Below are 27,005 nucleotides of genomic sequence, written 5' to 3'. Positions count from 1 at the left end.
CTGCGTATTTATCAATATCCAAATTCAAGATAAAAAAGTCCACAAAAACATGCAAATATCCCGAACGTGCAAGTAATCAACAGCATCCTATCAATGCGATTTCTGAAAAGTTGACCATCCAATCTATTACCGTAGTGATTGATCGGTACGTTTTTGTCGGTAGACTAGGTTTGAGTCAGAAACTTTTTCTTAATTTTTTTCCAACGATTTGGGTTTTAACTCAAAAGCGATAATAGGGACGTATCTGAAATGGCGTCTTAATATTAATCACCTATGCCTTACTGGGGATTACTTGAAAGTATGTCATTAGGTGATATTTATTGGACGACTTTCCACCATTAAGTTTTAGTGTGTTACATGAGATAAACTACTACCAACTCTGCCTATATCGAATCATTTAGAATTATGGACGCAAATTTAGATAGAACCTCGTTAATGCTGAACGAATAGATGATGTCCCTGCAGCATTGGGCAAATATCACGTGCATCGGATACAAACATGAAACACATGCAATAACTGACAATTCATGATTTTATTTCTATACAGAACGTATATAAAAGAAGGCTACAGATTGCGTTTCACAGTGCAACGTTGTTTACCAAGGATAGATGTACGGAGAGTAGTAATACTGATTCAGGGACCTTACAATAATATACCATAGAAAGGTATCAATTTCCTTTAGCTTTTAAGGTTTCAATTTTTCAGACCTGGCCGATAAGCAATGGGGGGTTTCCATTATGAATGAAGAATCCTCTCCATCAAAAACACACTTTATGCTACTTAGCACAACAATACGACTTGGTCTTCCAAAAAAATTAAACCATATATTAGCATAAGTGGAAACCCAAATCTGAAGCAATTTTCTGAGGCAACATGAACAACCAACCTCTTATCTCGGGCATGAGAATATATAATTTGCTAACAGCATATGGGCATTTATGCTATGTTAAAGCAATCACAAGAACAAAAACAATTTACCCATCAACTGAAGATATTCAAACTCTGACAAAGTTAAAAAATAAAAAAGCATTGCATGAATAAATAGCTGTATATCAAAGTAAACCCATGCAAGCACATGGATATATCTTCATGATGTTATTAAATCTATATAATAAACTCTCAGAACGAATAAATAGTTTAAGGCTGTATTCCACCATTCAATAGTCTGTGATGACTATATAGACTAGTGATTTTACATTATCTTCATCAAATGAATATTATTTACAACTAAAACACATTTACGAAAGGGTTAATTCTGAAATGGGTGAATGATGTATTGTTTGACACAATGACACAAGCTTATCCTAATAATTCATTTATATGGTTCCATATCATCGCGAGCATAAAAATTCTAGATCTAAAAGTGTTAAATACAATGCTTTTAATAGAAAACAAATAATTTTAGTTCAATAACTGTATACCATGAGAGAGAGAGAGAGAGAGAGAGAGAGAGAGAGAGAGAGAGAGAATGAGAGAGAGTGATAACACCGACTTGCAGGACACAAGCAATATAATAAAGACTAGTTATAGGACACTGTTTTTAATTAAAAATTCCCATTCAAATCCATGAGACTTAGTGTCAAACAATACATTTGAGAAGCACCTTTCAAATATGCACCTTAAGGTGATCACATATTGGTTAATAGTTGCACATGCTCTGCCAGTTTAGTCCTTCCATAATAGTTAATAAATGTGCACAAAAGAATTCACCTATATAGTGAATATGTTAACTGTTGCCTGTAAGACATTATTGTACATTTATGAGAATATTTACATATATCTGCTTATCTCAGTTATTAATTACTTGTTTTTGTGTGTAAAGCTATGAATACATCTTGATCAAAAGAAAACAAATGATTACAGTTAACGCACCAATCTGATTTCAGTAATACAATTTAAGTAACAGTTTGACTGACTGACAGGACAGCATACCGTTCTGAAAAAACAATCTACAATGCTTTCATTTGTTACAACTGTAAAGTTCATCTTTTCACTATTAGCATGTTTGTACATGTATAAGAAATCCAAGTGACATAGATACATGCTTTCTTCCAAAATAATTCCAATGAGTTGTAAAGTATTACTCATAAAATGAAAAGGCAGCTGTGTCTCTAATGCACATATGACACTATTTTTTGTACTTTATGTTCAAACCGGCTATCTCATACATAAATGATAAATGCCAAATCAATTCTGACCTCTGATCTTGGTGTACTAATTAATTATTTTGCAGCTAAGAAAAGCTGTGTAAAATGGCTCTATACGCCACTGGGGACAATTGATTGAATTAGACCAACATGTGCTATCCACGGACACAGGAACACTTGTTTCTATAAATGGTTCTGGGAAACCCAGCGTTCATTCCAACAGGCTCCCTTGGGTCAGGTCCAATTTGGCTTGGGAAACCACATGGAAACATGGGCAACATCTCATGTTGTATGCATTCAAATAAACTGGTGTTCCCTCTGACATAAGTAGCAACAGTGGTACTAGGCTTGTCAACATGTTCTGCTTACTGTTACCAGCAACTCATATTAAAATCATTTCCAGTTTCTTATCAACTCCTGAACCTCATTATTCTTCATCTGTTGAGTGATTCCATTGTTTATTAATGAATTTAATTAAACAGTGCTGCAATCAAGAAGAACTATGAAATTGCACCCATGTCTGCCCCAAGCCTGCCTCTGGGGGGATCACGTCTCTCAAAACAAACACCTGCTGACTAATACAATTTATTAAGCCATTCTCTCTCATTATATTCAGCTTTTAGCTATTACGTTATTCACCACTGGAGAGGAATCTTCCTGACTGTGTACAACAGGGGAATCTGTTATTGATGTTGTTTTAAGGTTTCCATAGAAACCACAGAAGCAAATGAACTCAAGGGCAAAGGCTCTTCCAGTTCTCTCAGTAAGTGTTCTCATGGCCAGCTAGGACATACAAATTTGAATTGGTGTCTGGTTGATTGGTTGGCCTGCTCTCTAGTAAAATTACCCTGGTAATTAGAGTAAAACAATTATTAGTAAAAACAAAGTGTAAATGAGCGGATGAGCATCCATGCTGAGTCTATTGAAAAGGTATGTTCATAATACAGGCTGCGTAAAATACTTCGTTTATAGCGTCATCACAAACAGTTGAACATAATAGATAAGCAGGGAGGTTTACAAACTGACTTAAACACAGACTGTCATAGAAGCTGATAAGAAGAATGATTACATGTATGTTGACATTCCATACCTTCTTTTTCTATTTAATGGAAATATAATACTGAAAATATACACATTTTCATTAGATCATAATACCAAATAAAACACTGTAGAAATGCCGTCCACATACTTATCTGAACCCAGGACCCTGAAAATTCTGGACTTGTCACATATTTCTTGTGTGACTTCATTGGTCTTGAAACTTCTGCCCTGCATGCCATGCTTGTGGAAGGCTAAAACACTGTCCTGTAGACACACTGAAACACAACAAAAAAAAAAATATCACCTCTGATTAAAACAAGCCAACAGCAGCCAACCTCTGGACAGAAAAATGTTCACAGCGTGAACATGGAAGAGTGATAAATTAATACAGCGAATCCTTCATTTCAGGGCTTGACACACAGTTCATAACTTCAACTGTAAAGGCCAAAATTTGTAAAAGAAATATTCAAACATAAACAACTTCCAAAATGTATTTTAATCCTAATTATAAATTCTGTAAGTTTGAAATACTATGCGGGTCATGATGCAGTTTCTGATGGAAGGCAAAAAGAGATATGACTAGCAAAAAGAAACGTGTGCTTTGCCATATGCAAAAAATGAGGCAGATCCTATACAATTTATGACTTTGACCTATTGGTAAGTGATCAGTAATGATAAAGTATCAAATCAAAGTACAAATCTCTCACCTAAGCTTTCAACTGGGAAATCAAAATGAAGTTCTGCAGCCTGTCTTCTGCTAGATTTTAATTTTCCATTCATGTTCACAACCTTCACATAATCTGTAAAAAAAAATAGAAGTTGGTTTTGTAAATGTCAATTTCTTGCAACAGATGATTAATACCATATTCAAATCTGGCAGTGCCTTAACTTTACAACAATACTGTCATGAGATTGGAGTCTGGTTTTCATGGTAACTTGAAAAAGAACAAACCTTTTTTCAATATGCAAAATACAAATTCATAAACAAAATCATGGAAAATGTACAACATCTTATAAAAGTTAATGCTCTATTTGCCAATAATAAGCACATCCATCTATAGATCAATAAAAACATTTGAAAAAGCTTATCAATACTTCATTATTACTAAATACCAAGTATTGATAAAAATACCTATCATGTTCAGATGCTTTTGGTTTGGAATTTGTATGAAATAAAGGCCAAGAGAAATCACTGCACAAAGATTCATTTCATCTCAAAGAGATATAATGCTAGACTAGATAACAGTGCCAATATTTCCATTACAAGCAGACTTAATGAATGTTTATCTGGACCATGTTCTGCTTTCCCTGGATTGATCTTTTATTCAATTTCAGACCCATTTCTAATAACTATTCATTTTCATTTCCAGAAGGGCTGAAGTTATGAAGAATTGCAATTTATATATGTGGGCTTCAAATGGAGAATCTATATCAGTACACAATTAATTTCAAAGACGTTCCTCAAAATTCATAAAAGTCATCCCTTATCAGTTCCAGGCTTTATTACGTCTGCCTAAAAATAAAGAACTGAAGATCTCTAGCCTTTTGATGAAAAAATTGTTTAAAGATTTCAGAACATGAGAACACAGACTTGAATATAGTTTAATCAGCAAATTCCTCATATTTTCTTAGAATTGCAGAGCACAAGGAAAAATGCTGATAAGAGCTGTAAAACTAAAATCATTCTCTATACATTCAACGTTTACTGCAGAAACCAAAAAATCAAATTTTAGTTTAAACTTGGAAAGGGGTATCATCACTTACTTTCATAACACACCAATATAGTATCTTTTTCCAGCTGTGTTACATTGACCAAATCCAAGTGTTCCTTGTCCAGGTTTTTCTCTGTAAACCAACTTGAGGAAGAATTCATGTTGATGATGTCAAAGTGCAGGTGTCTATCAGTGCTGAGAAAATAAAAAACAAACACGTTACAATATCTTACAGACCATTTAAAATGTATGTGAATTTAAGATGTATTTCACCAATACCAAGTCCATCTTTCTCCCAAGAAACAGCCATGATATTCCCAGTGACGTATCACCAGTTATCACTTACCCTTTACTCATCACCAAATATCACTAACACTTTATCACTTATCCTTTACTTATCACCAAATATCACTTACACTTTATCACATATCCTTAACTTATCACTTGTTGTCACTTACCCTTTGCTAACTCCGACACACACCATTGGGTACTCTAGCTCTGGTGTGATCAGCATCTCAAAACACTTCAGAGGAGAAGGAAGGCTGCTGTCAAAATGCTTTGAAATCAAAGAATGAAAATCTGTATTTTAGACAACAAAGGCAACTGGGTTAAGGGATATTTTTGTAGGAGCTAAGAATTATCTACATCTTATCACTATAATACAGAAAGAGTCTTCCTTGGAATCATGAATGGTATTATAATAGGTAAATAAATATACAGTAGCATTAGAAGCAGCATATGTAACAAACAATGTTAATATGTACCATTAAAAGCTGAATAAATTATTATCATTACACTTGAGAAGTAAAAGTCTAAAAAAAAAAAATAAAAATAAATAAAAAATAAATAAATAAAATAAATAAAATAAATAAATGGTCAGATCCTCAACTTTCTTTTCAATTCATTGGGATTGTTTAGATATCTATATATATCTATACAATTATTTAGCTTCAATAACAGTCCACCCTTCAACAAAAAAGGCAGAACTTATCATATATCTTATATATCATAGATGTCAGCACGATACAGGCCATTCATACAGGCCAAAGCTCTCAGAAAAAGCTTTCACAATTTTAGTCACTAGAATAGTTTTAATACTTTGAAATAAGGCCAGATGTTGTTACTCATACCTTCAATAGCATGAACTTGTTAAGTGGATCATACCACTGCATCAAGATGACACTGTTGGGGAGAGCACCACACAGATATTTGTACCCATTGTATGGATTCCTCCCTACACAACATCTGGAGCAGCCCTTGGTGTCGGGGACTTTGGTTGTGGGGATGAATTTTCTTAAAAGAAAACCAAAAAAACAACATTAGTTTGACATTTAATTTTGGTTATATCTGATTCACAACTTAAGTTGTTTGGACTCTATATGACAACCTTTCCAGCAAAATATTGTATCCTCATTACATCAGCTGATTCAAGAAATTGATATTCCAGTGGTTGTGCCAAGTGCTGTTCTTCAGTGCCTTGGAATCAGCTGGAAAAAAGTTCATTTCCTGGAAAGAGGACAAAACAATTCCCCACTTTTTGTTTTATTTACACTTGCTTTATTCCCAAGAAAACTTATGTTAACTGATTAAAAAACAAGAATTAAAACAAGGCCAAGTGAATCCCATGCCAGTTTACATGACCTTTTGAAATAGGTACAAGTGCACTCTTCCAATATATTCTAAAGCCACCTCTTTTTATAAAAAAAAAAAAACAAAGCTAAAACAGTTCAAAACAATGTATTGCCAATTTAAAATCTTCATTGTGTGCTACAAAGATTCTAAACAAAACACTGAAACATGACTAAAACACGTTTTCTGTGATTCCCCCCTCTCCACAAAGCAAAGAAACATGCTTCAGTTAGTCCTTATATGATCATGCTGTCTACTGAGATGTAAAGAAATAAGTTACATAACAGCCAAGGGACAACAGAAGGAACAGTTTACCAGAGGCCTTGCCAGAAGCAGATTCTACAGAACGAAGTAATGAAATATAGCTGATCAATTTGCATAGCTTCCTGCATAGCTGTTTTGGTTATTAAGTTAGACAGTCTTCTAACCAGTCTCCTGTAGCCAAGACAGAACTCATATCACCAACTTTACCATAAGAAATAAAGAATCTGGTCAACTCCCTAAAATTCAGGTTAACACCTTTGATCCCCTCCTGGCCTCTGTTTCACAAAGAATCTAAAATCCTTAGTTGACTATACTTATCTGGTGGACTAACCAAGGCTGACTTTGCTGTAACAGACTACAGGCATTTCACAAAGAATGTTAAATTATAGCTTCCTTGACCTTAGTTGACTTGTGACAGTTTTTGTGAAATAGGGGTCTGAACTGTGAAACAGAAAATACGGAAAAATAACCTAGAACACCGAAGAAGAAGAGATTGACTTACCTTGGCACTAATTTTTCAGGTATTTTGTTAATGGGCAAAGACAACCTGTGGGACTGCCTGGCCACCAGCATCACCAAGTCATGGCGAAATAACTGAGGAGTTTTGCCTGTGGAAAAAAATCACAGTGGCTATAAAAACTGACTATTAACCATAACAGACTTATAAAACAGTATTTACCCTTCACCCAAAATTCTTTATTTACTGCCTTGCATACATTCTTTTGGGTAATCGATAGTGTTCAGTGACTAAATTAATTAACATTTACACGTCATCTTACGGGTGACGTCATAATTGCGATTTTGGGGTAAAAACTGCAGAATTGGTTTCTCAAATTTCTGCTTTACCTGAGCACCCACGATCAGTGTTTCAACGCGGATTTAATGACACCATCTAGTACTCCAAAACCCTGCCAGCGATTTTTCTTAGAAGTCCTTGTTCAGATTTTATCATTGATAAAGCAAAATAATGCCTTTGTTATACGAAAATCTGCAATTAGGTGCGCATAACTTTATAATAAAAATGTTTAAACCAAAATGACGGCACAGGATTGTAGCCTATACACTCGTGGTCAACTCTGCCAATTTTCATGATAAAATCTTGTTCAGGGATGAAGTTACGCCCCATACCGATTACTATTTCACCTCAAAATAGAAAGGTGTTAAAGTGAAGATTAAATGCTTTGATTTGCCAATGCTTATATATTGCAACAAGAAAAATAAATGCAGACACTTTATATTTTCAAGGATTTTTTCATCTTTTTAAATCAGTACATTTATTATTGAATAAATAGATGTGGGGAAAAAACATCATTTTCCGTATCTGGATGATAAGAAAGGGTTACAATATCCTTACACTTGCTCAGTGCTCTTACATTCTTTCAAATTCTAAAACTCCAGACGAATTGGTAAATTGTGAGCGGCTGAGATAGTTATCAATAATTCAATGACAAGAATCCATTTAAATATTTGCAAACAAAATCTCTGACAATATATTCTTTATAACAAAAGATAAGTTTCTTAAGACATGTGGTACCATTGTTAAAAAATTAAAATGGAATGCACAAACATGCTATTTGGCTGACACGACTCACCTGATAATGACATCATAACATCTTTTATCACATATAACCATGTACATTTCCTTGCATGCACCTGTGGGGATAGAAAAAAAGTATTTGCTAATGATTCAATGTGGCTCAAAATTAGCTGTATTTATCGATTGCTCTAGGGCTTCTCTTATATCTCACACAAAGGGAACAGAATCAATAATCGTGTTTCTTTTATACTTGGTAAAAATGACAGGACAAAAATAACATTCCTGTCTTCTCTGATAAATGTTTGGTAACTACCAAAGTCACATGAACTTATAAGTTACTTAATCAAATTCTATCATATGATATGTAATGGGAATGGTACAGTGGAAACAATTGTCTGTAAAGGTCAAGGTCAATTGGAATAAATTCTTGATGACAGTTACAAATCAGATTTATATACAATGCTGATTATTCTTATTATTACTAAAGATTAAAGATTGGAAAAAAGGGGTTTTAATATATTTGCAGATAATATAATATTTAAATAAAAAGTGTATTGGCAGATAATCTAATATCTTAAAAAGAGCTTTTAAAAATTTTAATTGAAAATTTGGAATTAGAGACATTGTTCTGTTATTTGATTTAAACTTTACTGGTTTAAAATTGGGTAAAATAAAATAACCCTACCCCAGACCCAGTGTTAGTAAGACGTATAAATGGAGCACTTTCCTGATGTAAAAGAAACATCATTTGGAATCAACCAAATTCTGTACCTTCTAAAGAATAACCAATATAAATATATCTTGCTGTGAAATTATATATATTTTTCTGAGAGTAAGTAATTTTGAAAATTTAGTGTGGGTGGCAAAATATGAATCTTTTCAGAACATTAGAGCATGATGTTAAGGGTATTCTTTCCAAATCACAAAGGTCATCAGATCCAATTTAGACATTTTCAATTATGGAAAACAGAGGCTAACAGAAGACCTGATAAACCTACTCAAGTGACACAGCTTGTTTTCAATTCAGTGCATCCAAATGAAACTTAACATGAAAACAACTCAAGTTCAAACCACTATCTTACCAGTTCCATTGAACCTTCATGGATTTCATTCAAGTTGAGCATATACATTCCTGCATTGGAACCAACAAAGATGTATTGATCTGGAATGACAAAACAGCTAGTTGGAATGATATGCTGCAAACAACAGTTAATCAGCACTTCAGATATATTATATTTCATTTTGGCTGCCATATTTCATAACATTTGCTTATGTTTCATTTGGAAAACTTCAGCCTTGTTCCTGTTAAGACGAAAATTGGCTTTGCTACTACACAAGCTCACAGACAATAATTTTTTATTTCTTTTTACAAATTTCAATAATAAATAAATAATTACACTTTTTAAAATTTTTCAAATTTAGAAAAAACAAAACTGAAAAATTTAATGCATTTTTGTCTTAATAAGACTCACCTCTTGTGTCTGGGTGTACCCAGCTAGCAGAACAGTTGATCTGCAAAGGACATCCATTGAAAACTTTTGAAAAACATGCGCCCATCTGCAAAGAAAACAAAACCCACAGCATTGAGATATAGATAACATCCCGTGCAGAATGAATCTTATATAATAATTAATAGTCTTTGATATTTTGAAAGTTTACAGATATTAGAGGCACACTGTATTATTCAAAAGAATGTGGATTAGTAATTTCAAAAGACACTCCCCAATTACTGCACTCATCTTGTTCACAGGCTCAGAAAAAATAAATCAAGTTTCTGTATTCATGTGGGACAAAACTATCTCTTTTCTGATCACAGCGTGAAACGTTTAAAAGTTCAACTCAGTTACCACAGCATAATTAAGCACATTATGAAGGCAGAAATAGAGCTATTTTAGGTTGATTGTGTCGCTTGGGGTAAGAATTTGCAAACCATGGCTAAATATCACTGAAGCAGAAGCTACTCACATGTACTTTGGGAGTTGGTGGAAGGCCATTGCTCACTGGTCTCTGAAAAACATGTCAAACAGGTTTACAAAAAAATTCCTATATACATATAAGGAATAAAAGTTCACAATATGTCGATACTTTACATAGCATTTACATTTCTAACATAACTTTATCAGGTACTTAAATTGAATTCTTATTTACAGTCATTATAAAATAGCACCAACATGAAACATACAAAAACAATAAAAAGAAAAACTGGCTTAATATATTAAGCTCATATATGAGCTCCCTCTCAAGATAAGAATACAAGAACGCTAAAACATTCTTCTAAAAATATTTCTATTCTGACTTTCTTTCAATTCCCAATCAAAATTACAAATCTGAAGATACATAATATTAAACTACATCAAAATCTATTCAAGTTTTTTTCAACAGTATTAAAATCAATCAGCCAAGATTTAAGGGGCAGAATGAGTTAAACCAACTGTGCTTACATTTGGTAATGGTCTTCCTCCAGGCCGTCTCCTGGGCGGTACCTGTGGGGCCGGGGAGGCCTCGGATGCGGGAATACTACCATTGGCAGTACGAGTCTTAGGAGGAAGAGCAGGGGGGGCCTCACCACCTTCTCCAGGGAGTCCAGACCCAGGTGTCAAGGTCTTCATGTAGTCCACTATGCCATCTAGACCACCATTCTCTGTTAGCTCCTCACTGCCTGTACTTTGTGTTCGGCTTCTTTCTGTATGTGGCTGCATTGAAAACGTCAAATTCTATAGCTTTTTTTCACTTGTTTTCCATTTTTTTTCAGTGACACGGTCATTTAGTAAAACTAAATGCCATTCAAGCTACATAAGCAGCTTTTAAGATCTTTTGTCAAATCAAGTTTTAAAAAAACTTTCCTGATAGAGCCAATTTGAAAGGAAAAACCTATATATATTTTTCTATAAGTAAATTCTGTGTAACTATAATTGGCATGTATGTTATATATATCTGCCTGTTGAAATAAGATGTGTTATTATGAGATACAAAACAGGTGATTTACAGCAAAACAAGCAAGAAATTGATACAGTTTGAGACACCCTGATGTACCAACTGGTTAATTCGCAATCTGCTATTTGATATTCCTGATAGACAAAGAAACTCCCACTCACCCTAGGTGGCACTGGTGGTGCTCCCATGGGCAATGTCTCCCTGAAATAATAGTTAATTAAATATTCAATTCCTATTTCTAAAATATGGTGAACATACTCTACACAAAGAAGCAGTGTATATTTTCAACTAGGACCTAGTGGATTTGGTAAGGTACAATATCCCTACTACTACAAGGATAAAGACTGACTATCAAATAGCAATAAAAAAACTTGCTGTTGACAAAAAATACTACACACATGCTTGAGAGGAATGCCTGGACTTTGCAAAGAGGAAATAGATCACATATCACAAAGACAAATTGACCATTTTTCAATAGCATTATTTCAGAATTTTTAGGTCTAAGCTACATCCAACTGGGGGAAAATGAAAGCATAGCTTTTTAAAGACGTAACAGCAAACATTACATTAACAAAGGTCAACACAGCATGGGTAAGGAGATGAGATGATACTGCAAATGAACATCAACAGACACAGGGTAATAAAGCACAAATTTGGAGGTGCTGATCTAGTATTAGTTTTTAGTGCTTTGAAAAGCATGTAAAGCCTCACATAAAAACACATCATAAAAGATCTTGACCAAATACCAAAATTCTAACACGGGTGACCAACAAAACCATAATACAGATGACCAACATAACCAAATACAACACTTTTAGAAAAGAAAAAAATAAGTCCAAGGAACTGCTTACTGCTGTGTGTATTCAGAATTGTCAAAATCTTCGTCTGGCGAGATCAAGCTACTGCGATGCCCCCTAGTGGACAAAGACAATGCATGTAATAAAGACAACTTTAAAGGAAAGTTAAGATTGCATAAATGCATCAAGATTCAAGTTCCAAAATAACAATAAATTGTCTTCAACAGCATCAATTTTTTCATGATAGACCAATTTTAAATAAGACTTTTAAAAAAATTCTAAAATTTCTGTGTTGACTAAGTATTTTGTGGTTTGTTGTGAGCATCTCGGCATCAAATGTTTACAGATATTTGTAAAATGAAATAGAAATCCAAAGAAGGTTTACCAATTACATCTACAGATAACATAACATGAAGCAAATATTAGTAGATATTTAGAAAACTCTCTATTTCAGACCAGCAAATACTACACTAGAAAGTTTCAGTAGTCTGGCAGTCTTGTTTATTATTAATGACAACTGTTAGAAAAGCAGTTAGGCAGCCTTTTAAGTGTGATAGTGATCGTTTAGTCTGAAAAAGCAGCGCAACTCAGTGGGACTTAATAAACTCCATTTGGCAATATCATCAAATTACAACTTATTCTAAGTTGATACTTGCATGTAAAATCTTTATCAAATGTTGATAAAATAGCAACCAATTGTGTCTAAAAATGAAAATTTTCTACTGATTGACTATGAAAAAAAAATCAACTGATAAAATAATCCCAGTTTTAAAATTTTCATTAATTCATGCACTCCTCTTGTGTCAAAAACTTTCAGTGACAAACTTGCCATGTTCTCTGTATGGTGCATAAAGGCATGTATGAGTGTATGCCAACATAAATCTGTGCATAAATGCAAGTATGAGTGTATGCAAGCATACAAGTATCTGTGCACAAAGGCATGTGTGATTGTACGCACACATCCATGTTTCGGTACATAAAGGCATGTGTTAGTGTATGCCAGCATACATGTATCTGTGCACTGTGCAACAACAAAAGCAGGCATCTTTTGCCCAGAGGAGCTTTCCTGGTGTCATCTCAACCTCATTATAGGAAATATCAATAATTAAGAAGATAATGACGTGAAAGATGTTTTTCTTTGACCTCCACCATTTGACATGCAACTAGACCAGGGGCTCTTCTTAAAAAAAAAACCTTGTTCAAATTAATGAGACCATCTTATAATATATATAATAATTTCAAAACAGGAACACCTATAGTAAAGGGAGTTTTCCCCTGAAGGCAGCCCCATAAGTTATAAAAGGAATAAATAAACAAAACAATATCTAAGAAAGGTAAATTCTGCATCCTTGACAACATGATAAAATAATTTTAATTTAGACAACTGCATACATGTCATTTGATCCTTATTCATGTGACTGACATGTTTATAAGACAGTAACAATTTTGCAAAATTTGCATCAATAATAATGAGCAATTAAAAGAATTAGGAAAATGACATTTTTTTATATGAGAGTGAACATGATAACACACAAGAATGAGGATACTTAGAATCAATAAACTTGCAAAATATGCAAACCACAACAATATCTAAAGCACAATGCTGACTTCTTGAATTAGTAGAATTAGATTCACAATGTGCAAGCACTTAGTTTCCAAACCATTGCAAAAATTTGTTTTACGACAAAACTGACCTTACTATGTACAAAATGACAGATGAACAGTTCTACAGTTATTCAGTTATATACATAAAATTGATTTTTAAAAAATACCACAGATAATCAAATATAACCGAATCAAAATAGTTCAAATGTTTAGTTTAGATTCACATGAAAGGAAATAAAATGTAAGTTAACTATCATCTTAATACGTGACACCACAAAGACCACTGTTCCCCAATAGTAAGGTCAGAGAGTTGAAGCAGAGAGAGATAGTAAACAGAAAGTCCAGGCATTACCTTTGGAGTAATTCCTCATTGACACTTGCTAACAGAGAGCTGTCAAAAGGAATAACACCAAACTTAAGAGTTAACAACAATGAAACAATACAAGTTACTTTTTACACAATCAATCAATCAAGCAAGGCCAGAATATTTCTACTTCTTTTAATTGAAAGATGGGTTCCTACATGACTTAGGCTAGGTAGTCTGATGAAGTTTGCACAATATCTAAAAAATTATGGTTTTAATAATGTGTATGGCTATACAGAAATTCCCCAACCACATAATAAGACATCACCAGTAAAAATACTGTACTTAGATCAAGAATTCAGAGCAAACATCAAGTTTCCTATGGTTTCAGGTTACCTCAAATATATCATCTTGCACTTTTGTACATTATATTGCGCAAAGTTAACAGAACTACCTGAAAACATCTTCACAGTTATGGGAATATCTTTAAATCTAAAATATGATATTCATGATGTCCTGTATCATACTCAACACAAAGAACAGCATGATAACGTTACAACAACAGTACTCCCAAGTATAGCAAAGACTCTACGGAAGCTGGAGAAGATAACTTCATGCCTTTAAAATGCATCAGCTATGACTCCCATCATTTTCATTTGCATAATAAACAACTGAAATCTATCCATGCATTATGACAATTGTCTTGAATATAATATAATCAATTTGGATACACAGTCAAATACAAAGAGTTTCTATGTTTCTTTCAACTTTTTTTTTTTTTTTGGGGGGGGGGGGGGGGGGGGGGGGGGCTCTAGCAAGAAGTGCATTCCTGCCTCTTATGAGTGGCATTAGTTCATACTTACTTATCTTCATCTCTCCAGTCTTCCATTTCTCCCTGGAAATGAAGAAATGATCTTATAAAACGGAACTAAATGTATTGTAATAAAAAAAGTTGATGAGATCACTCACCAGATGACAGGATAGCTCAACATGGAATTTAAACATCAAAGACCTTCTGAGAAATGCAACATGACGCAACTGATGAGCTCTGTTTAACTATTTTCACTTTCGAAGTGTGTTCATTAACAACACCCCTTCTTCTTTCTGTTAATACAAGCTCACGCCACATACTTGTTCCTCTTCCTCTCCATCTACAGGTTCAGATTGTCTGTCTTCTGGTTGTAACCCCCAGGATTCCACCACCTCATACCCAGACGCACCCTACAAGATACACACCACACCCCTAAGACTACACCAGTTAATGTTACAGGGTGGGGTTGGGGGAGTTAAACATACCAGGGACGACAAACGTTAGAGGTATGGTAACCAGCTCCGGACATGGATAACAAAATGTTATGAAATTTCAAATGAACTATATGAACTACATGAACTACACAGATAAGTTGAGATAATATGTTTTTTTTTATTTTGCATTCATACTGCATGTGTTTGGCCATATGTCTGTCTTAAGGGAGATAGTAAGAAACCCAACATTTATGTTCCATACAAATATATATGTAGCATTTACCTTATTAAAAAGATGCATGCAAAAAGATTTTTCAAATGTGAAAACACACCCTTCCCTGAACATAACATTTACCGGGACCCAATTATTTACATTCTGGCACCACAGTGATGTGATCATTTCTTGCAATTTTCAAGTTAATTCTATTAACAAGCTTACCTGGTCTTCTTTTATATCTGTCACTAGGGGTGCTTCTAAGTTCAAGTTGCCAACTGCAGAAAAATGACAAATATGTGGTTTAATTTCACTCTGCTCTATTCATCCAATATAAGATCAGAATAAACTCTTAATAATAATAATCAGAGAACCAAACATTCAACAGTGGCAAAAAGAATGTGGTCAAAATACAGTCAAATTCTAAGTTGTGGGGAAACAAAACTTTTTCAGCAGTTTTTCGAGGCAGCATATGTACTCACTGTCAGTCTCCGACTGGGACTTGGCTCTCTCCCTGTCCTTGTCATTCTTTGATGAAATCCGTCTGGGAACATCCAATGACATCTGAAACAGAAAACTGTAATTAGACAGGGCTTTTCTCATTTGGTATAACAATTTATTAATAGAAACTGTGGACAGGAATTGAAATTATTTTGTACATGAAATGATGTAATCTAACTTCTAACATGAGCTCGTATGTAATGTTCACATTCTACAAACTAAAGTAATTACAACTAAACATTCATTATTTCAGTATTTACTTCAATTCTGACTAAATAACTATCCAGATTATGACACAGCTCTATTCAAGCATTCTTCAATACTTAAACAAAGCCACAAAAGTTAACATTAATAAAGAAGACACAAGGCACTCAGAGACAAGAGAAAAAATACCCGCCTCCTCATCAGCATCTAATGCTGGGTCCTGGTAGATTGCATTAGCTGGATTGTGGAACTTGTGTAATAACTCCTTGGATAACCTCTTTGTTAAATCCCCTTGGAGGAAAGGATGCTGAAAAAGGATAGTCAATAGTCTTATTTTTCTGCTTCTTTTTGTTTCGAATTTATGTTCATTTCAGCAAACAAACGCTATATGGGAATTCACAAAACTTTGTTAGTAAAAGTTTTTAAGTTAAATATACATTAATAGACACTGCTTGATTTTTATGTCAGTGATATCATGAGTGGAAACCATATTCACAAAAATATATGCAGCAATTCAAACAATATGTCATCTTATTAAGTCTACTGCAATATTATATCTTCAAAATGAATTAACCACTAACTCTACACAGACATTCCTGTATACCAGTGCTGAGTTTTACCTGTAAAAGCTCTCCAGCTGAGGGTCTTTTCTTGGGATTTTTTGTAAGAGACACTTTTATAAAGTGTTGAAATGTGGGAGACCTGTAAAACACAGTGGGTATATTAATTTTAGTATCAGTGAAGGAAATGGAATTAGACCATGCTCTTTGTATGCTTCACCTAAGGAAGTGACACTTAGTATTTTTTTGTTTTTATTAACCACTAATGAAAAATTATTGATCCTGATAAAATCTAAATATCTAAATCTATATTTAATACTCTGACTAAGAACATAAACAATCATATTTAATACCTGACATTTAAATCAATGTTTAGTGTTTTCATACCATTTATTTTTATCTTTCAATGTGGGTGATTTGAAGCCACTTTTGGACATGAGATACAGAGCTCTCATAGGATGCAAATCAAACATAGGTGGCTGAAGCTCAGCAAATTCGATCCCTGTAATCCCTACTGCCCAAATATCACACTGTTGGTTGTAGCCCCCCTTCCTCTCCACGGCTGCCACCTCTGGTGCCATCCTGGAAGAGAAATAAAAGTACATAACCCTTACTTCATTTCCATTTGAATTAATCACTTATTACACAAAGACAAGTGCAGAAGACCAATTCTTCGACCTTAATCAGAAAACAATCAATTAACAGTCTGTTCAATTTCCATACATAAAATGTCTTTATCTTTTGTCTTTCGTTAGAAAAAGTGGATGCGAATTGCAATTTTGTCTTTTAATAGCAGCAATTTTTTTCTTAGAAAAAGCTGTTAAATAATCATCATTTCACTGTCAGTGGATAAGATAACAGCCTCAAGATTGTTGTCGTTTCCAATTTCCTAGAAATCTTGGTTACCTGCCGACTGCGCAATAAAACCAGAAGGTCACTGAACAGGCATTTCTTATCTGTACAATTTTTTAATGTTTTTGTGCTGGATTATGAAGATGTTACAGATAATATGTTTCAAAAATAACATAACAAATAAGTAAATAGATTCAAAATAATGTACATGGGCACTGATGTGGACCTTATAAAAACAATAAATTATGTCTTTATACAAAAATACTTTCTATTTTAAGAATATTAAGATCTGGCTCAATTCTTCCAATTACATAACTTACCAATATGGGGTGCCTATGAAAGATTTTCTTTTGGAGATTGTGGCTGTGATTTGTGCAGACACGCCAAAATCAGCTGAAAGAACCAGCAAAGGTACATCATATTAAGGCACAAAGGGACCTATATGAAATTCATTTAAATATGAACTTGGTAACACATGCACATAAATATGTGTATAAACTGACATGTTCACAGAAACTTGTGTACACAGAAACATACGTGCAGAAATGCATAAAAATACAGTAACACATACATGTCATACATGCAAAAACATTTGTGCAAAAAGTAGTAATTAATGATTTTATGCAACCTCATAAAATGCACAATGATTAAATTATGTGTCTTTTCAGAGAGTTATTCATGCACAGGAAAAATACTATTAATATTAAGATATAACTCATCCAATACCAGTAAATCAATATGCAATCAAGGCAGCTATTTGTAGCTAATATGATAATCTAATCAAACTTGCATGGGAACATACTAGGCTTTGGCTTCATTCAATGAAGAGGTGTAACCATACAGTTTGTCATATCAGTATAGGCACAGATTATAAAACCATATCATAACATTTAGTTCTGATGACAAAATCAGGATACTAGCATGTTTAAATATGACTAACCCAAGTGGTATTTTAAAAATATCTCATACAGCAAAAGCCTATTACAAAAGCCTTAACTACAGCCACAGTGGAAATGCAAGGTCTGGTTATCATAACTATTTATCAAAATAATTTCTTTGTCACTTTATTAAAAACTCTAATATAATAATAATTCAACATGCTGAGAAGTAATATCTACAAGTAATTTTATCACCATTTTTTTCACTGATGATTGCCCTTACAGATATTGTATGGATGAAGTATAAATCAGGCAAATACCACTAATAACATGTCCTTACCTAGCTTCACATCTCCATCATCATCCAACAGAATATTAGCACCCTACAAGGACAAAAGAATGATGTCATCAACATATTTTCTGGGTAATGAGAAAATAAAATAATAAGAATAAAGTTATATTTGTGAGAGCAAGAAAATATAAAGAAATATTTGTTTTGTTTGTAGACAATTCTGGACTCTTGGGCATAAATAACTTATCAATAATAACATAATAATAAAGATACATAATTTAATATAAGTTAGGTACAGCCAGTGTATGGTAATTCCTTTACAAAAGCATCTATGGAAATACAAGAAACATGATCTGAGGTAAGTAATATAAAGGCATTGGTAATCCTACTTCTTGATCAGATAACCTTTACAAAATAAAGACCAGATCCAATATCAAGGTTTTGATAAAAGATGATTGTAATTGATAGCACACAAACCAGCCTATAAACCCTGCTTCAAGTGTGATATCATAAGTTTTATAAATAATGTAAAAAGAGTACTGCTATCTTATCTCCTACAACAAAAATCAATCAGGTGGTACAAAATACACATCCTTCATCAGGAACAAACATTTAACAAGAGTTTCAAGCTAATTTGCTAAGTGTTAAGAGGGGATTCTCCGCAATCTTATCAGGTTACCTTGATGTCTCTATGCATTTTCCCTCGATTGTGCAAATAGTGTAACCCTTTCAGAGTTTCTCTACACACAAAGGCTATCTGGGACTCATTCAGGGGACCAGTAACTGAAAATAAGACAATTCAGTAAATAAATTGTCGTCCACATACATAATTTCTGAAGCATAGCCACAAATCCAGCAATGTTTCTACAATCTTAATATGTAAAAGTATAAAAACAATTTTCTTCTTTTTTCTTTAAAGATGCAATTTCTATCATATCTATTTCTGTATCATTGATTTTACTAATGTAATGTTTCCCTTTTCTTTCCTTTTTTTATTTTTACTTTCAATGGAGAAATGCTGTTCATGTATAAATATCTCTGAGAAATGTCATAAATCTTACCATGATATATATCTTGCATGGACCCTCCTCCACAGTATTCCATACATATCCATAGCTTGTCTCTCCTATAATACACAACACAGCAATCATAAGATTTATGATAAAACTCTCATATCATATCTCTTAACTATGTGTAGCAGTTGGGTAGACTACATAATTACCTAATTCTGGTGCCTGAAGCTTAAAGTACTGTTTCTTTTTTAACACAGCAAAAACGCAATCTAGATGGGATAAGGGGCATTGCATATTCTGACCAATGACTTCACATACACACCTCGGATCTTGTTGTCAGTCAACTTGGTGCATTGCAATTTGTTTTAAGGTGACTACATAGCACTTAAGGCCCTAGTTGTTGAAACAAATAAACAACGATCCAGCAAAGCATGAGAAGAGTATCTCCCTACTTTGATCACAGATGATAAATTACTGCACTACCTATACTGAAAAAACAAGCCATAACTCATACATAGGACAGGCTGTCATAGTCATATGGAATGATAAGGAGGAAACCTGTTCAGGGCATTAAATGAGGACTACTTCCTTCTTCCAGGCACATCTGCTCCCATAATATTCAATCAATATTTCCATTATGAACCTACTAGAACCCAAACACCCCAATCCAAGTAACAGTTAAAATTCCAGATGTAACAAACCCAAGCCAAGTTAGAGCTGACACACATAACAGTATACAGACAACAAGTTTAAACATGAAGACTGACAAAACAATACAGCAACATATAAATGATGGGACTCTGACAATCCAGTCTTTAACACTGAATCATCCCTGACAATTTAAAGATGTGAGGGAGATACTGCTATCCAGTTACTGTGTTAACAAGAAAGGTGCACATCTCTCTTTTAACTCCCATGACAAAGACAGACACAGGTGATAGCCATATGTACAGACAGCATCGTGTACGTACATTAATATTTTGAGGTGATGTTCCGATCTTTGAAAGATTTCACAGCTAAAAAATTATTATCTGGAATTTTGAAAATAAGATTCTTACCTCAGGTAACTTCCCCAATATGCCACAATATTGGGATGTTTACATTCTTTCATCATCACTATCTCCTGCTGGATAACTGCAAAGTCATCTCCTGGAGAAGATAAATATGGGAAATATAAATACTACAATTAATATACAAGGTTGTTTTTTTTGTCCTTTTGACTTACATTTTGTACTTTTCTTAACAACCATGACAAACACTTATATACAGAGCAAATATATCTAGGGGACATTTCCATTTCTGACAAATAAATAAGACCATTATGATTATGGTTTTTCAAGATAGTCAGTTAATAAAAATCAATCAAAACATTTCTTTAAGAGCTGTGATTGCATCACTTAAAACCAAGTTTGGACCACTTTGTCTAAACTCATTGATTTCAAGTTATTATGAGGATACTGATAATCCTGGATAAAGTATTACACTGAGTCTTAAATAACAGTCATTGAGTTGCGTTGATAGACATGCCAGATTTCTTGTTATAATTAGAATATCAGTAATTCTGGGAAAGTAATGCACTGACATATATCATTAACTTAAGTATTAATTACGCATATGTACTCTTTACTAGTAAGCTTATAATAAGTCATGAATGACCATTACATTCCAATATATGCATAATAGTAATTTTACAGGAAACCAAACATTACAATGTCCATTATCTCGTATAATTCTTTCCAGAACTTTTAGATTATTTTTCAAGACCACATGCAATACCTACTAGCACTCTTGATTAATGTGAAGTAGGAACTAACAGGCATGCATTTTTTAAAAGTATGTTGCTCTAAACTTCCACACCTGTCATGGTAACATATTCCAGAAAACAAATTTCCTTGACATTTGAGAGTTTTAATGAAAGATAACAAACACAAGCCTGTGGCTGTAACATGGTTAAGCTTGCAATTCACTTCAGGGAGTATTTAAAATTAAGGGAAATTCAGGAAAAGCAAAAAAAAAAAAAAAAAAAAAAAAAGTTGACAAATACTCTCTACACTACCCCTAATCATCAATTTTTTAAATATGAAAAAAAAATTTTTTGAACAAATTTAGAAGTGCCAAATTGTCTTGCTCAAAATTGCATCTAAATTGCATCTTCAAATATGCCCGAAGTTTTGTTGATATAATATGATATGAGGTAGACCGTACAATGCTAATATTGTCATGTGATTCAATATGAATGCATTCCATAGCTGGGGTCATGTTCTACCTGCCCTGCACAGGAAAATGCTTGGATGATTCACAGACAGGATCAAAATCAAGCATCTTGAACTGAATTAGTGGTCAAATACACACAGAGAAGCTTTATTATTCATGTTCATGATGTTGGACAATGCCTTACAGCATTATTCATAATAAAAACATGACTGGTATTAAACAATCTTTGTGCTGTGCTTCTAAAGGGAAGCATATGTTCTGTCTGACCAACTTCATATCTAGATGTATAAACTTGAGACCATGTTTAAAACCAAGGATGTGACACAGGCACACACACAATTAAACACAATAATTAGTACAACATACAACTGTTCTTTGCAATATGAAATTAAGTTTATCAAAATTACACAATACCCAGTAACAACCTGCACCAGGGAATTACAGCCAGGCAACAGTCCAGACTGGGTCATCTTTTGGACTCCCTAATTTAATAATATTTTTTTCTAAATTTTATTAAGACAAATACAGGAGGGAGGGAAGGAGAGAGAAATCCCCATCCCTTGGTATTCTGGATCTACCATAAAGACAAACCATTTTGATCTCTTCATGCTCCATATGAATGATGTTACTATCTAGGACTGAAAACTACTGAATTCTATACACACAGCTCAACATAAATCCAAACTCTAAACCTAACACATTAATTCAAGGAAATCCCAAGGTCAAATGGCTGTCATAAGTATCTGGAAAGGAATTTTATTTGACAGAATATATTTATTCTGTCAATATAATCAACTGACTTTTCTGTGATTGTTAACACAAATATGTCAACATTTATTATGTTGTGCAGGGTAATCCGACATCAATAATATCACAGTTATTCAATATGTTCTGATTTTATTTGATGAGTAATCTGACAAGCATTATGGATTTTTATTCTGAGAGAGAGAGAGAGAGAGAGAGAGAGAGAGAGAGAGAGAGAGAGAGAGAGAGAGAGAGAGAGAGAGAGAGAGAGAGAGAGAGAGAGAGAGAGAGAGAGAGAGAGAAAATCAACATAAAAACAATGTTAATAACCTTTTGGATTTTGGAACATCGATAAAATGACACGTTCACATGCATGCATGCATGCACACACATAATAGTAATATGGAATCAAACTCTATACATCATCCTCACATCTAAAATAAACCTATCATTTATCTCTGGGTTACAAAATCTATACACTTAACCAGGAAGCTTGAAGGTACCATTCACACCAGGACTGCTAACAATATTGGCTTAATCTGCCTCTTATACAGCTCTTACTATGAGATCAGTTTCTTCCCACATAACCTGAATCATGTAATACACCTAGTACACCTGATAGCACCTGCATGTCAGACAGATGTTACAGTGTTCACTGTCAGGTCACTGTTGTCCAGAACTTGTAGAATTAACAAGGGAACATGAAAGGGACTGTTAGTGAAGAAATACATTGAACTTTGCCTCATTTAGTTTCAAGACCCAAGTTTCCATTGTAAAACACCTTTTCAAATGCGGGCAGGATACCTTCACACAGTACAGTCTTTGGGTGTGAAACAATGTTGCCAAATGTTGGATTATCTAACACTAACCATCACTGACAATTGTACTTGCAGAGCTTCTCTGTTATAATAAATGTTCGTGTCTTTAGTCTATTGTCATGACAACCTGGGATAAACAGTGTTGTTCTTTAATATATGAACAGAAATAGTAAATTGAAAGGAAAGGGTCATATGTCATAAACCATCACGTGAATATTTCATATATTTACCTATATGTTATGTGAAGGTAACATTAAAATACACAGTCAAATTCATGTTTAAGAAACTGTTTCATCCACTTAGGCAAGTGCATTGTAGAATAGAATGTTTCTTTCACAAAGCAGTGAAAAATATTGCCTTTAAAAAGCTCCTCACTTTTAAACCTATGATGCAAAATGGGGGCAAGGTATATGTGGTATTAAAAAAAAACAATCAGGTTTAAAATGCTCTGCAGAATGGCCAAATGATGAGGCTCATGTAGTAAACAGTTGATACAGCCCCAAATAATGCAGTCATGACTCAGCTGGCAACTATATTAGCCACGACCATTTAGTTCATGGAAATTTGCTGCAAGAAATCACGTACTGTAACCTAAGCAGAGAGCAAAACAAGAACTGAAGCCTGTAATATTGGCACTTTAACAAGATTTACTTACTATGATAAGAAAAAATAAATAAATCAAATTTTAGAAATGCCAACATAAATACTCAGTACAAATTCAGAGGAACAAAAGGCTGTTTTTAGAATATGATACCACAGTGCTGAAAATAATCAACAAGTCATTACAATCACACACAAAACATAAATGTTTAAAACTATGATTTATTTATATCAGTCGAAATAGCTGAACTTATAAATTCAAGATCATAAGTTCACTAGGGTATCTTTACAATATGGTTGCTAATTTAATAAAATGCCCTGATCTTTTTTCCTGCCACTTTTATGCTGCTGGGATTGATCTAGGGACTCACATAGGCATGGTTTCCCCATTAATCCAGAACAATGACTTCTGTACACTAGAAAGCATTGATCTTAAAACGGCACGCGAAAATCTGCAAAAAAGGAGCCTGGAGCCTGGCTTTTGATTCTAGATACAATATTTCAAGACTTACTGCTTCTCAATCCCATAAACTCCCATCAATAAGGATCATATTTGCTATTTATTATGTGCTCTGCTAGACTGGATCAATGGTATCCAAGTAATATTTGATGCAATTTTCTGGACTCAAAAATGAGGTAAACTGGTTCATTAATTATGATAGATGATTAAAAATATGAACATACGCTATTCTTAAGCATAATCTCTCTTTCTTTCAAACATACACACACACAGAGAGAGAGAGAGAGAGAGAGAGAGAGAGAGAGAGAGAGAGAGAGAGAGAGAGAGAGAGAGAGAGAGAGAGAGAGAGAGAGAGAGAGAGAGAGAGAATCACACAATCATGATAAATAGGGTGACACAGTTGCATATTGATGCATTGTAATATAGAACAACATTTGATCTATAATGATCACTGATGTTACCTTTTTAATATGAAGTTTGTTTTACACTTGAACAGTAAAATTTTATTTGATCATACAAGACATGGCTCTCATTGCACAGTTACCTCTTGGACAGCCTAGATTTATACTATGTAGTACTAGTAAGACTATTTGTGTAACAGACAGTTCGCTTGGTTCAAATGACACACAGCATCTCAGAAATATTCAAAATATCAATATTGATCCACATAATCTTTTCATATTTTTCTTAAACATGAAAGAAACATGATGTTTGGTTCAGACAAACATGTCAAGTCACATGGACCTTTTTTTTGTTAGAAACTGTATAACCTATCTTAATAGCTTCACAATGAAAAAAAAAACAACAAAATACTTCACTTAGTGTGCTAGAATCATGTCACTATTAAAAGGTCAAGCATAAATGTTATGTTTTAAAATTACAATTATTAAGCTGTTGGCACACCCAGATGTCCAGATAATTGCATCACGTGAGACTTTAATATTGTAATTCTATGTCAACATGGTGGTTCCACTGTTATCTGATGACCTTATGAAGTCAATTAGACAATTGTCCGTTTAATCTATTAATGTATATAAGCAAGTCTGCTGCCTCCTAGAAGTTGAAAGCATTCTTTGAAGAATCTATAAATGTGCTGATAAATGAAGTTATCATACTGATATCTCAGTGCTTGTGTTTATTTTTAACAAAATCCTAGGTCACACTAGCATATTTTTTAATATTGCCAAACACAATCAGAAAACCTGCTCTACAAGATATCAAAGATACACCAGGAAAATATTTGATAAGGAATGGTGTACAAGAATGAGACAAACTAATGGTAGATGGTTACTGAAATTTTACCTGGTTCCAACTTGATGACTTTGATTGCAGCCAGTTCATTGGTGGCGATGTTTCTTGCCTAATAATAAACAAATTCAAACATATTATTGATATCACTCTAAGAGATAATGGAGCAATATTAAACATATATACAAAATATATTCTATGATTTTTTAATACATATATATATAAAACATAAAGCATGTTGAAGGGACCAGTAATGGGATTTTAAACAAAATGCATTATAAAGAATTCATAATATTAATGGCTTACAGCATGTGGTTCAAAATTCAAGGAATAAGCTGGTCAGTAAAAATCATATAAAATTTATTAGTTCAAGAAAGAATATTTAATAATATTTGCATACAAGGGTGGCAATTTGCTACAAGCATTATTTGCTCACCTTAAAAAACACAAAAACAGAACCAAATAACAAAAAGGTAATATTATACAGAGAAAATGAAAATATTATTATGATATGATGTGTTAGGGAGGGCCTGACACGGTGTGAGATCATTTGATAGTTTCCAAATTAAAATATAATGAATACATACATACAAATGATTTATATGTGGAGGGTGGGGGTCAGCTCAACATGTCCGTCAATGCATTAAACAGCAATTACAGGGAAACGTAATTATAAATGTATTCTGAGGGGAAAAGGGACAAATAACTCAATAACAACCAATCCGTGGCAAAAGGGGTGTATTGAGAGGAGAGATTATATCTAACCGAGTAAAATTGTGAGATTTCTTAAAGCTCCGTATTGCTTCACTCAAGATTCCTGGAAGGACAAATAACGGAGGCAACGACACTTAGGGTGGTATGCATCTTTTCAATTTCGCCAAAAATTTTCAGTCAGAGCAATACCTTGTACACATCACCGTAGGTCCCGCTTCCAATGCGTTGAATAAGCTCAAAATCATCTTGGGGGTTTCTTCTGGAGATATCTAAGTGTCCAGCAGCGCACATTTTAGTGTCCTTTATACAAAAATTAAAACATAAGTGCTCTTTTGTTACGTTTTAAAAGGTTTTTTACTCATCTTGATTTCTTCTCCATCCTAAAACTCTACTTCCGGTAAATAAAGACGCATTGCACGATGGGAAATACCTGCCCCTAACCAAAAATGAAACAAAAACAATGCAATCCGGGAATAT

The 27,005-nt window shown here is 33.7% G+C and overlaps 1 protein-coding gene across 8 annotated transcripts; it reads right to left on the bottom strand.

The window, feature by feature from the left end:
• Positions 1 to 514: 514 nt before the first annotated feature.
• On the bottom strand, positions 515 to 26,955 carry LOC106178793 (mitogen-activated protein kinase kinase kinase kinase 3). Of its 8 annotated transcripts, XM_087003686.1 has the most exons (29): positions 26,718 to 26,955; positions 25,869 to 25,926; positions 20,789 to 20,879; positions 19,779 to 19,843; positions 19,397 to 19,500; positions 18,766 to 18,808; positions 17,868 to 17,940; positions 17,083 to 17,277; positions 16,756 to 16,837; positions 16,329 to 16,442; positions 15,913 to 15,994; positions 15,656 to 15,708; positions 15,103 to 15,192; positions 14,835 to 14,866; positions 14,020 to 14,058; positions 12,117 to 12,179; positions 11,427 to 11,466; positions 10,773 to 11,024; positions 10,297 to 10,338; positions 9,804 to 9,888; positions 9,414 to 9,493; positions 8,387 to 8,447; positions 7,297 to 7,402; positions 6,032 to 6,194; positions 5,360 to 5,457; positions 4,954 to 5,096; positions 3,897 to 3,989; positions 3,338 to 3,464; positions 515 to 2,996 (listed from the first exon to the last, which is right to left on the bottom strand). In XM_087003686.1, exons 1-29 carry the CDS (start codon positions 26,817 to 26,819, stop codon positions 2,909 to 2,911), a joined length of 2,664 nt encoding a protein of 887 aa, XP_086859812.1. In that variant the 5' UTR covers positions 26,820 to 26,955; the 3' UTR covers positions 515 to 2,908. The 8 variants fall into 8 exon arrangements, with proteins under 8 accessions (XP_086859812.1, XP_086859814.1, XP_086859813.1 ...); XM_087003688.1 differs by lacking the exon at positions 12,117 to 12,179; XM_087003687.1 differs by lacking the exon at positions 14,020 to 14,058.
• Positions 26,956 to 27,005: the final 50 nt, after the last annotated feature.

The sequence above is a fragment of the Lingula anatina genome, chromosome 2 (genome assembly GCF_051362555.1).
Source record: "Lingula anatina isolate TDL-2025a chromosome 2, LinAna3.0, whole genome shotgun sequence".
NCBI classification, from domain to species: Eukaryota; Metazoa; Brachiopoda; class Lingulata; order Lingulida; family Lingulidae; genus Lingula; species Lingula anatina.
Note: the sequence above shows the minus strand (reverse complement) of the source record. Positions and strands in the feature narration are given on the sequence as shown.

What these genes read in the sequence shown, in the direction of transcription:
- LOC106178793 (XM_087003686.1), bottom strand. Translation starts at nt 26,819, where the DNA reads ATGTGCGCTGCTGGACACTTAGATATCTCCAGAAGAAACCCCCAAGAT. An exon ending in CACCAACTCCCAAAGTACAT is followed by an intron (nt 9,889 to 10,296) that starts GTGAGTAGCTTC and finishes TTTTCTTTGCAG; the next exon opens with ATGGGCGCATGTTTTTCAAA. An exon ending in ACAAGTTCATGCTATTGAAG is followed by an intron (nt 5,458 to 6,031) that starts GTATGAGTAACA and finishes TTGATTTCAAAG; the next exon opens with CATTTTGACAGCAGCCTTCC.